This window comes from Homarus americanus, unplaced genomic scaffold, assembly GCF_018991925.1.
Source record: "Homarus americanus isolate GMGI-L3 unplaced genomic scaffold, GMGI_Hamer_2.0 scaffold25483, whole genome shotgun sequence".
NCBI lineage: Eukaryota > Metazoa > Arthropoda > Malacostraca > Decapoda > Nephropidae > Homarus > Homarus americanus.
The window spans coordinates 4,701,774-4,715,173 of NW_024726235.1; the positions used below are offsets into that span (position 1 = coordinate 4,701,774).

General features: G+C 41.7%; 1 protein-coding gene across 3 annotated transcripts in view; it reads right to left on the reverse strand.

Annotated features, from left to right (window-relative positions):
• The window catches only part of LOC121865463 (uncharacterized protein C1orf198 homolog), a 30,667-nt gene that overhangs the window by 3,113 nt on the left and 14,154 nt on the right, over positions 1–13,400 (reverse strand). For 2 of the 3 annotated variants that reach the window (XM_042364912.1, XM_042364911.1), the window contains exons 2-4: positions 8,445–8,665; positions 5,094–5,216; positions 3,196–4,344 (exon numbers count right to left, since the gene is read on the reverse strand). In XM_042364912.1, the coding sequence (XP_042220846.1) occupies positions 3,196–4,344; positions 5,094–5,216; positions 8,445–8,648 (1,476 nt within the window). In that variant the 5' untranslated portion in view covers positions 8,649–8,665. The remainder of the gene's footprint in view (positions 1–3,195; positions 4,345–5,093; positions 5,217–8,444; positions 8,666–13,400) is intronic. The other variant, XM_042364913.1, reaches the window with a different exon arrangement.

Genomic DNA, 13,400 nt, shown 5'->3' on the forward strand with positions numbered 1-13,400 from the left:
TAGTATAATGGGCCTACTCCATCATGCAGTTCCTTTAAAGCAGGAAAGTGATATATGATAAAACTCAATCCAACATCCCTAACTTAATTAAAATATGGCCTAAGATTGTTAAGTTAGGTTCATTGTGCTTGTTTTAAAAGATGATTTGTAAGATTTAAAAAAATATTCAAATTTTAAAAATGTTACAAAATAAACATTGAAAAGAACATTTATTCTACAATGTTTGTAGGGTTAAAATTGATTGCAATACTGTATTGTCCTAGACAATTACCCTTGTCTTTGTAAGCAACTGGTCCCTATTTCTTAAATCTCAAAACTTGCAAGTTTCAAATTACATTTAATTACTGTATAATACAGTAGTTTCTATTTAGTAATGTCCTGTTCTCAGTTTAGGGGAAAAATTAGCATGCCTCAGCTTTACCAGTGATAATTAACATCATTTTTACAATTACAGTCAACCCTCACTTTACGCGGTCCCACATTCCGCGTTTCCACGTTAACGCGGTGCCTTGCCAGAACCTAAAGTGCTCACATTACGCGGTGCGTGAACCCCATTACGCGGAGAGTGTTCGGCGCGACGCTATTTTTAGATTCGCCCCACCCGCCTGCCTGCCTGTGCTCCTCGCCTCTCCCTCCTCCTCCCTCCGCTTGGGCAAGCCGCGCGGTAAGGTTGCGCAGTGTGTGTCTTTGTTGCTTTATCACTGACGTAATATGACGTATCGGACTGTGATTGGCCATGCATCCCTACCCCCCTCTGCTGCTAGCTGTAATTGGCTTAAAGTATTATGACGTGTCCACCCGGGGGAGGGAGGGAGGGAGGAAAGATGATCCTTGACCTAGCCATGCCAGTTTCATCCCTCCACGCCAGACCGTGTAAACGTGCATCCATTGTTCTCTAAAATGGCTTCCGCCGGACCACCACCCCCAGAGAGAAACCTTTCCTTACCTGGACCCACTGGCACTAAGCCAAAGAAGACACGACGTTCCTTAAGCTACGAGGTGAAGTATACCATCATCCAAGAGTTGGAGAAAGGAACAAGGCAGGTTGATTTGGCGCGCCAGCATGGTGTGAATGAATCTACGATTCGAACAATAAAGAAGGATGTAGCCAAGATAAAGGAGCACATGAAGATCACAAAGTCTACAGGTGCTTCTATGATCAAGTATTTTCACAACCAGGTGCTTCTCAAGACAGAAAAATTACTTGTGAGGTACTTGGTGCGTCAGGCGCGACGGAACATGGCGGTTGACAAGCGCTCTGTTAAGGACTACGCACGTGAACTGTACATTGCAGTGGCACGAAAGATGGGAACTACAGAGCCCAAACCCTTTAATGCTTCCTCTGGGTGGTTACAGAGGTTTAAGATCCGGAACAAGATCACCAATATATACATTGGTGGTGAAGAAGCGAGTGCTGACCGTGCTGCGGCTGGGGAATTTCCTCCGTTTTTACGTGAGATTATGGAGGAAGGACAGTACACCGACGACCAGGTGTTTAACATGGACGAATCTGGTCTTTTCTGGAAAATGCTACCTTCCAAGTCCTTCGTTGTAAAGAATGCCAGCAAGATTCGGGGCCGGAAATTGCAGAAGGAACGCATCACTGTCCTGTTTACCACCAATGCCTCCGGTACCAGTAAGCTCAAGTTATAGGTGATCCACACAGCACGCAAGCCGCACGCCTACAAAACCATGGACATGACCAAGCTAAATGTCCACTGGCTGACCGCACATAAGGCGTGGATGTTCTCTACACTGTCCCTCTCCTGGTTTGATGGCTGTTTTGTTCCCGATGTAAAGAAATTCTGTGAGCAACAGAATGTGCTATTCAAGATTTTGTTGCTGCTGGACAACGCACCAGGACACTCGCCCCTACTGTTAGATCGTCACCCCAATGTAAAAGTGGTCTTCCTTCCTCCCAACACTACATCTATATTACAGCCCATGGACCAAGAGTTAATCTGTAATGTAAAAGCTGCATTCTCTACGAAAAAATTCAAACTCCTGAACGACTACACCAACACCAGGGAAGAGTTGCGCAACCTGAGTGACACCACCACCGATAGCAAGAGCGAAGAAGATGAGGATCAACAGTTGGCACAGCAAAAAATACTGTTCAAACAATTCTGGAGAGTATTTAACATCAAGAAAGCTGTGGACTTCTTGGTGGAGTCATGGGATCAGCTGTCTATTGCTACAATTCGTCACGCATGGAGACATGTGTTGCATGGAATACCAGGTGAGAGGAGGAGTCAATCTGTGACTGGTGAGGTTCAGACTGTTGCAGTAGCAGTGGACCTTGCCAGAGAAGCTGCGCAGACTGTTACAGTTCCAGGCTTCTCCGAGACCACCAACGACGACATCCTGGAGGTGATAATGGAACCTGATGTGACTACCTAGGAGATGATGATGATGACGACGTCAGTGAAGAGGCAGGTGGTGCGTCATCCCAAGAAGAACAACACTTATCCCATAGTAATGTTAGGGGTGCCATCGAGTGTATCGAGAAAGCCAAGCTCCTCCTTTCCGACGACCCTGACGCAAACAGGTATGAAATCTTCACTACCCAGCTGTTGCAGACTATGGATCCCTACATCAAGGTGTATCACATCAACATCAACACCAGCCGTCAGCAAAGCATAACAGATTTCTTCGCCCGCAACCCACCACAGCCAACCCAAGCCAGTGATAGTGACAGTGAAGATGACTTTGAGGGATTTGTCAGGGAAGCCCTGACAACTGTAAGTGACAGTGATGGTGATTCACCTGAGGGCCAGTAATCTGTCCTCTGCCTCGGAACCAGCCTCCATCCCCGTATGCCGACCCATCTCTTCTACTAACGTAAGTGTTCCACATAACTTTTAGTTTTCCTAACCTAACTTTTATTTTTCCTATGTTAACCTTTATTTTTCCTAACCTAACCTCTTCTATATTACTTGTTTTTTCATACCATCATAAAGTAAAGATAAAATTTTTACTACAACAAAGTTGTGTGTCGTCAAAAAGTGGAGTTTGGGGGTCGGCCCGGACTCTATTTCAATTAATCCCATATGTTATGTTATTCACTTTACACGTTCCTCACTTTCCGCGGGACCCTGCGGGTTACATTAACCGCGTAAAGTGAGGGTTGACTGTACTCTGAAATAAGCACCATAATCAGAAATGTGATAGTGAAAGATGGAAGTTTTATCTCACCTCTCTCTTAGATGATAACACTGAGGTATACAACAGGTTGGACTCTTCCTCAGACTCCAGACGTTTTTCCCTTCGGAGCAGAGGTTGTTCCTCCCTTGGAGTGTCCAGAGCATCTGTTGTGGAGTCAGGCTCTGAGAAGGCGCTGAGGGCGTCATCATGAATGTTGGGGGGTTGTGAGGGCGGTAGGCGGGGAGACGGAGCGGCAGGGTGCAAGAAAGTGGTGCTGACAGTCTTGGTCGTATCACTGATAGTTGGTGTGGGCAGGGGGGTGGGCAGGTCGACAGGTGGAGGGATATAGGGTGTTGTGCCTACCTTTGGCTGGTTCTCCACAGGTGTAAGTGTGTTAGGTGTCGTGTTGTGTGCTGCAGCTGGCTCACGTGTTGCCTCAGGAGGGTAAGCGGCTGTGTAGGGGGCATCATCATCGTCATCAGGGAGTGAACAGACATAGCCCGCAAGAGTAGGGTCAGTAGAGAGTGCTGAAAGTGAAGGGAGCGCATGGCTGCCACCTTCTTCAATTTTGCATTCATCTGGGATATGGCTGCCTCCAGTGATTTGTTGGGTTGTGTCATAAGCTGGGTCATCTGCTTGATTCTGCATGACTTGTGCCTTCTGAGCCTGAACATGGGGAGGTCGCAGATCAGGTTCGCCTCCACTGTCAGGTGCACGATGAAGTGAAAGATGTGATGTCTGGCCCTGGGGAGCACGCAGTGGTAAGCAAGTAGCAGTGAGAGCTACCACAGCGCCTCGAATACGTGCCAATAAACCAGTGCCCTCACCATCCTCACCCTTGCCGCGAACCAACATGTACTTCAATGAAGTTGGTGATCGTTTAGGCCCACAGTTAAGATCTGTTGGCAGTGTGGCAGACCGTGGGGCTGAGACAACTACAGACGGAGGGTCTGGAGGGTCATCTGGGGGATCATAGTGCCATCGAAAACGTGGTGGTCGTGGTAAAGAGAGTGGCCTTGCTGTGTACACAGCTCTTCCACCTGGTATGACCCGACCTTCACCTGCTATGCTGGTAGGTGGGGGCTCAACTGGGGTGCTTGGATGTGAAGGCGTAGCGGGGGGTGTATCCAAGGTGAGGTCCATCTGAGAGCGAGTGTGCCAGGAGAAGGGTGCAGAGTGCTCGTCCCGCCAGCTGCAAGACTGTCAAAGAAGAGTCAAGATGAAGTTTATATCTAGGGAAAAAGTGGCATTTCACCTTATTTCATAGCTGTGTGTGTTGGTTATGATCAAGATGGCTGCTACCATAGAAGAATCACATATGGTAGCAGTTAAACAGACAACCAGGCTTCTTTAACACTAAGTCTATTTACTGAAAAACCTTTATCTAGAGACTAATCTTTAAAATTTCATAGACAAATCTGAAAAGATAAAAGCATGACACAACATGTCCCACTCATTCACTTATTCTACCAAATACTACAATAAATTTCATCCAGTGAAAAGAAATTAAAGAGGATCTGTGTGATGTGCAGAATATTCATCGCTGTTGTAGCAATTGAATACCGAGATTTCTTAACGCTTGCCTTTCCAATATGTGTGTGTCAGCTAAAACTACTGTCCCAAAGCTAGATGTAGATCCTAAATGGAAAGATTGATAACGACAGATTAATTAAATAATAAAAATTAATTAATTGCCATAAACTTGCCTGAAAGCACATCATCACTTTATTTTCTTTACGTCTGACAGTTGTGTTTTACCCTTGTCACCGTCTCTGTTTTTGCACATTTAACAAATGAGAATTTCATAAATTTGGTGAGACGTTCACCTGTCTCTGTACCCTTTACTCCTTTCCTTCACTCCCTCCCTTGTTTTACATTTCATAATCCCTTTTCCTCCTTCCCTTCCTTCCCTCCCAGCTCCCCTTAGCCATCTTACGTGGTGTACTCACAAAGCCCCTGGCGGTGAGGTTCTCGTCGCACACCACCTTCTGACCCGTGGGCAGCTTCAGCTTGGGGAAGTACTCACAGTCAGGGCCTTCACCGCCTCCCACCTCGTACCGTCGCACTGTTGCCTGCCAGGGATGGGGGTGGGGGGATAAGTGAAGAACAAACAAGTTTCAGTACAGTATGTAATGATGAAATGAAACCTGGTAATATTACAGTGTATTCTGAGTTTATTTATGCGACACTAAGGTTAATTTTTATTATATATGAGTTTTATTACTCGGTAAATTATCCATTATTACAGAAGAAATTATGTTTAAAGTAGTATATTCTGTAGGATCAATATGACAAGTTGTGATCTTACAATTATGAATAAAAGCTTTTCAGGGGATATCTTATCTCTATCATGTTTCAGTTATTATTACAGGTTGACAATCCCTTATCCGAAATCCTTGGGGCCAGAGGCATTTCGGATTTCCGAATTTTTCGGTTTTCAGAATTTTTTTTATTTTTCTTATTTATTTTTTTTATTAAATGTGTATTAGCCCACCCGGGCATAGATCAAAGACCCACATCAGGACCTGGGGGGCAAAAATATAATGAAAATTATACTACTAATAATAATAATTCATAGGTCTAGGTCGTGTTTCTCATTTTTTATCTTTTTTTCATTCTTGTATTTCTTTATTATTATTATTATTTTATTATTACAGTACTCCTATATTGTTATTTTTATTAATTTTATTATATTTTATTATTATTGTTATTATTAATGTTATATTTTATTTTGGTGTATTTTTATTAACATTTTTATTACTAAGAATAATTATCATTATTATAATTATTATTACTATTACATTTTCGCCCCCCAGGCCTTGATGTGGGTCAGTGATCTATGCTCGGGTGGGCTAATCCCTGTTTAAAAAAAAAAAAAAAAAAAAAAAAATTGCCCCACAAAAAAAACTTTTGGTTTTCAGAGCTTTTCGGTTTTCGGAATTTCGGATAAAGGGTTGTCAACCTGTATTTCTCATTATTCTTAATTATTATTATCAAAAGGTATAAGGTAACAACTTTAGCAGCATGTTCAAACCTATTGTAAGTATATTTGGTATATAGTACAATGGACCCTCGGTTAACGAACGGTTCGATTAATGAAATTTCGGTTAACGAATTACTTCCCATAAGGATATTCAATTCGGTTAACGAACAAAACTTCGATTAACGAAATCCTTACAAACAACACGTTTTGTTGTGAGCATCAGCTGATTAACTGATGGGCTAGTCTGCCAATTCAGTAATCTGTTCTATGTTTACATTCGTTTCCAGTGGAGTAAATATCAAGAAAGTTGTGTTCTTTAATATTTTTGCATTTTTTATATTAAAATTATTAGTCATTTTAAAATTTAGTTAACATATTGATAATATATGCAGTACAGGGAACTAGTTTTTTGTGTGCCCATCAGCCACTTGACTCACCAACCAGGCATTAGTTTGGCTTTGTTTACAGTGGAGTGAACATCGATTTTGTTGGTGTCTTGAATATTTTTGCATTTTTACATTAAAATTATTGGTCATACTGAAATTTAGTTAACATATTGATAATATATAGCGTAGTGCAGTGTTGATTTAAATAAAATAATCTTGAATTACACCTAGTGAAATAAAATTTTACTGGTGAAATTACTGCGATGTCGGTCACACAAGAATAACCCGTTATAGTACCTCCTTCTTTCCTCACACAGCCAAACTGTGGAATGCTCTGCCTTCTTCTGTGTTTCCTTGCTCTTGCAATGTCTCACTTTAAAAAGCTGGTTTTCCGGCATCTTCGTGGTGTAGATTAATACAATATAACCTTTTTTTCTATATTTTCAATTTCTTTCCATTCGTTTTTATTTCGTTGGGGGCTCCGTTGTGGGTCGTTTGACCTGTGCCCGGGTGGGCTAATTTAAAAAAAAAAAAATCAAGCATGGGTCCACTGAAAGGTGATTTCTCCACCATCCCCACTTCCTTCATTTTTCCCTTCTTCTCCACCCCCACTTCTAATTCCCATCATCATCATCAACCAGGAACCTTCTACATACACACCTCAAAGTAAGTGTACTTTACTGCATTTTTTTTTACTTTGTATGTACTTTTCTGTGAGCTGGAACCAATTACCCAATATCCCATTGAAACAATGGATTCGGTTTATGAAATTTTTGGTTAATGAATGACTGTGGAATGAATTGTGTTCGTTAACCGAGGGACCACTGTACTGTACTGTATTTTACTTCTAGTTGGTCTTAAAACCTGGCAGTGTCACACCTTGCAAGCTTGTCTGAGTGACAGTGAAGATCATACCAGAGGCAGACATTATTTTCAAGGAATCATCATGATTTTCCTTGAACACAGTTTATGTACAATCGCTAGTTGTTGGTGTGTGTACTTACTTGGATGAGAGGTATGGACACACACAAAACATAAACACATGTAAAATAAATACATATACAAGTATAATCCTGCAAAAATACAACCTAAAAAAATCACCGGTTAGTAAGACGACACAACACTTGTGTTAACCTTAACCTTACAGTCACCCAACGACTGTTCCTTGTGTTGGCTTCAGCTGGGTGGACACAGTAGACAGCTCTCTCCACGTGACATGTTTTGAAGTTGATTTGTCGATTGTGTCAAGAAAATTACAACTCATTGGTACATGCAACCCGTGCAGAGGTGATGTTTCTTTTGTACTGGCTGAAGCTACATGTTGCAGCAAGTACAATATGTGTGATGTAGAGTAGACAAATTAGGGCAAGACGAAGTAGCGAGGTGGAATGAGGAAGTGAAAATTATATTTTTTGTTTGGAAAAGAATACAACATTTTGTTTAAGAAATTCATCTGGAAGTGTTTACTGACTACCCTGGAGAGAGAGGAAATACAAAACGCTAAAAAAAGGAAAGACAATCGATATCCTCCCAACAAACAAAAAGACAGTTATGTTCAAGATTTACAGAAGTGTTACTGGTTCATAAAAGTGAACATGTGTTTGAGAGAACAAATTATATAATGGCAAGGATATCTGACAAACTGATCAAAATAAAGTGAATAAATTTCACGCAGTCGTGAGGTTCTTGAGAGTAGAAGTACAGCTGGGTAGGAGTCACAGACACACTTGAGGGGTGGGTCCACTGGTAGAGTAAGAGGTCTACAACAGTAGTGTGGTGGCGTGCACCACATTTCTGAAGTATCAGTAAATTCCAAATCTTAACTTATATAGCTCTTTATATTTCATGAACTGAAGCTGGAATCAATCATAATACTTCTAAAATCAGTAATCCAGGAGAATGGCACCGAGGTGCTGGTAGTGGGTGCCCACCTCATCTACTATGGCCTGGTCGATGACGCGGCACTGTTGCTGGTAGGAGAGGCCATACCAGCGATCGCCGTAGGCTTCCCGCACGGCTGTCATGTCGTCCAGCATGCGACGACATAGCGGTGATACCCCACGGAAATACTCCTCCGGGGGAGATACCTCTGCCGCCGACAACACTTGCCCGCGGAGGCTAGATGGCGCGGGCATTGCTGATGTCACTCAAGCTGCGGAGAACAGAAGTGTTAAGCGGGCGATGGTGGCCTGATTGGGTGTCCTGCTGTCACCTCATCCTCAAGTTTTGTTCTTCCGTTGTCCTTCTTCATAGTCTCTGTTGAGGTTCTTATTATTTGTAAATTAAACTTATTTAATTTCAGGTGATTGTTTTGACTATCATTAACCACGATGCGTTAAGCTAGCGATGAAGGCACTTCGTGGTCTCACAGCTACAATTTGGCAATGTCAGCAGCATACATATACAGTACAGTATAGTATCTTGACAGACTTAACCAACCAAGGAGATATGGTTTCCCTAATTTATATGGTTGCTGTCGGCGTCGCGGTCTCCTCCAAAACTGACAACATAAATATACTAGATAAGTTTATTAAAATGACAAGAGATAGGGTGAAGATAAATGTAATGGTTCGAAATACTCTCCTATATATATTATAAAACAACCAATGTTGCTACTTGTACAAACATTTTAAAAAGATTTTTTAAATTCTTAGCAAAAAAAATGTACAAAGCAAAGTTTGTTAATAGCTCAAGGTGTCAGTTCCTCTGACACCCGTGACATTCTACCCCAATAAACAAACTACGTTTTAACAGATCGTGTTAAGATTTTGGACAAATTCTCCATACATACATATATATATATATATATATATATATATATATATATATATATATATATATATATATATATATATATATATATATATATATATATATATATTTTCTAATGTCCCTGAAACTAGAACTTCAGGGTAATACAACTCTGATACTGTAGTGCCAAAATTGGCAACCATGAGTTATCATGTGATTCTACCTTGAAGGTGATGCCTGTGGCTGAGTTAATAATACGAAATTTTGTCAGTTATAAGAAATGCATCTAAGTAACTGATGTTAAGATATTCTGGCGTCCTCGTCAGACCAGTAAAGGAATACGCTTAATATAGGACCAATGGCAGAGCGAAGGACTGAAGGGTCAACCGTCAAGTGCGAATATCTAATACTATATCTGTATCAAGTTGCTGGCCATGTCAACCTCCAGCATGTGAGGCAGGTGAAGCGGTCCCTGCATAATGTAACGTAGGAAGGACATGGCTGCATTGTTGTTTTTAGGTCAAATGTTTAAAGGTCACGCAGGCAGTAAACTGACCCTTTGTGCCAGCCAGTGAAATAAGGGTTGATAAGTCCGGAGAGTTTACTGCGTACAGTAGACACCGTTCAAGTACCTGTACTCGTCAAACATCACGTCATCAACATGCTTTGTTAACACTCATATTTTAAAGACTAATCATTTATAGGATCACCTGAAGAATCATGGCCCCAGCTTATTTCACCTAAAGATTAAACCACCCTAAAACTATTTTGGGAGGATGAGGTTAGATTAGGATATGTTAGGTTAGATTTAGGTTAGGATAGAACAGGTTAAGGTTAGGTTAAGTTAGCATTAAGGTAGTTAATCTTCAGGTGAAATAAGCTGGGGCGATGATTCTTCAGGTGATCCCATTTATATTTTCTTTTCATTGTCATAACATAACGCTTCAGGCAATTTTTGATCAGCACAACCCGTTGTAACGTCTCTTGACTCTCGGCTTGAAACCTTCAGTAACTAAATACTTAAGCAGCTTTCCTCCCGCTCTCCCTTTCCACGACAAAATAAAAGTACAAACAGAAGTGAATTATTCCCCGTAATGGCTGCACCACAGACTACCAACACAGCCATGATATGATCGAAATACATAAAATACTGCCATGTGTATACTGTACATTAGGTAAGCCATCATGAAATTCGACTACACAATAACACAGCTGCATTGCGTTTATAAAATACTGAGGGGCTATAAGTGTCATCTGAAGATAAGTGAGTGTGGGTGTATTACAGCGGTGCTCCACTGCACTGTGATGAGATAAATGACACTTGTAGCTCCTCCACGTCTACATCATCCTCGACAGGCCACTCCACCTTTCACTTGCATTTTTCATGTACACAACAGTGCACATTAATTCCCTCTGTCGGCGGGTAGCCATTCTCTGGGAAGGTTCCACGTCTTCAAATTAACAGAGGAGGGAAGGGAGTGAGGGAGGCGCAATTTTTTAAGTGCACATAGCCGAAGAACCTGAGGCCTGTTAATTAGCCTGGCGGAGGGGTTGTTGGCACCTCTAAGTTATGGGGACCTAGATAGCCCCTATCTAGGTCCCCATAACATAGAGGTACAAAAAGAACCAATATAACAAAACTCCATTAGGGTAAAATTAGTTTTGACAAGAAAATAGGGCGGGCGTGCATCTTCCATAGCCCCCTTTGAATCAATCAACCAGGCACAAGGAGCCGGGTCGCTTCGATTTTATTCTTTGCTTTGTACGTACCCGTGTATACACCCATACATGGGCATATATGTACGTATGTCGTTTAAATAAGCCTAAAATTTTGTGTATTTAAGACAATCAAGACACAGTTTACATTACAATTTGGTCTAGGTGTTGGGCGCCGAATATAAGCTTAAAGGCGGCGGCACACTGGGCTACAGTCCTCTTGGCTCTGAAGCTTGGATTGAAATTAATCAAATGAAGACTTTTTTTTTTAATTATGCTCACTAAATTATCATTATCATCTGTCGGGTACAGTTTCAAGTTTAACGAGCCAACTTTATACTGCATCATGTCTCGGTGCTGCATTTAACAGTTCAATATCCAAAGATCCACCCAAGGTCCACAGAGCAATAGAGTGACCTTATTTACCACATATCTAAAGTTAAACACCATCGTCGCCTCATCAGACACAGACACCACCTGAGCCGGGTGACTGCAGGGAGCTGTATTATGGCGCGGATGATGGATTGATATATTGTTGTGGGTAACAGTCGGTCAGTAACTTTCAATTCATCTACTGGAACAGCATTTTACAGTGATCAGTTCTAGTTCTGACTGTACTAAGGAGTTACATATTGAATGCAGCGCCATCCTGTACATCGTGTAATATGTGAACAGCCTCCTAACTTCAATAATTTGACAGGCTATGACTAACATACAAAGTACCAACATCATACATCCAGATTACCTATCTCAATAACATTATTATTCAACGATATTAAAATTGTCACGAAACGTTGAAATATTGTGTAAATTATATTTGAAATTACTAATGCGATTCAGCTTTCATTCGCAATCGCCCAAATCAACCACATCATTAAGAATATCACGCAAACTACCATTAACTTACAAACTATCAGCAACATACATTTATACCATCACGATCACTGGCCATCCTCGGCGCCAGGATCCACTCCACTCTAGTCTAAACAAGCCTCGCCCCCAGCCCACTGCGCTGTACCCGGGCAGACCTCAACATAAGTTTGGTGTGCGTGACGCGATTTCACTCTCACTTTACGACATGCTGCACAGAGTTCCATCGCGTGTGTTGGCTGTACTGCTGGAGCCTGATACTATAAAAACACGTCTTGTCATTCCTAAGCGTTTCTGCAACCGAGCAGCCTAGATTTTATAGACTACAGTATAATGATTAATGTTGTATACAGTTCTGTATTTGAAGATTTGCACTGTATAGCCTACTGGCAGTAAAAATAACATATGAGTGATTATTCGTCTTTTGAATCGCGCAACAATGCCTTTGCAATTTTAAAAATGAGATCACGAAACGAACATGAATGCAGTATTCAGTACACATTCTGAAAGATAGTTTATTTCACCGAATAAGGGGCTAGAATGGCCTATCCCCAACTGTTGCAAAGTCCTTTACTGCATTAGTTCTCGATTTATTACTTTGTTGCAAAGGATTTTAATTCTTGCACCAATATTGCTATCTTCTTGACAAGCCGGTTTTTGTAACGGAATACTATTGAAAGGGTGAAGCCTTAGAGATACGTGTACAATTTGCAGTGATAAATAAGTTTGGGCAAAAAAAAAATATCCTTTTTGATGAGATACAAGAAACAGCTTTGGAGTCACTGTATTTTATAAGAAACGTCACCGGAATTTACCAGGTCGCTGAAGTGAATGTAAAGACGCACTTACAAAACAATGTGGAGTGCCTGCCATGGTGCTCACATGGTCAACGTTCTATCAGGCAACAACAGAAACGCTGAAAGAAGAAAGAGGAACAGTACCAGTCACGCAAACAGGAGAAAACAGCAACAGAACTGCCAACAAAAATTGCAGCGACGTATCTATCAGCAATGCCTCTACCAACATCAGCACCAACGTTGTCAACAGCATCAGTATCCTACTAATGATAGAAACGACAGCATCACCATCACTACAAGCGTCAGAAACAGGGATAGCAGAGTTAATAAGGGTAAGAGAACGAGCACCACCAGCAGAAACAGCCACAGCAGATGCAACACCACCACTACTTGCAGCAACATAAGCAAGGTATTACCGGAAATGGTACTCCAACCAGCTCTAACAGCAGCGGTAGCAGCAAGAGTAACGCTAACAGCAACAAAGTTAATCAAAGCAGCACAACCCGTAACTGAAAATCCTAGATGCAGCAGCAAAAAACATTAGCGGCTATGAGGCAGTAAATTTCCCCTCGCCAGCGACAGCCCCATTAACACCAACACAGCCAAGCTACCATCAGCAGCGCTACTTAACACAAAAACAACCACGCCTTCAATACCATCGACAGGAATTAAAGCAGCAGCAGCGGCAGACAGTGATGGGGGTCCCCAGCTGGCGTGCGTCACCGCCCCCACATTGATTACTGGGGTGGAAAA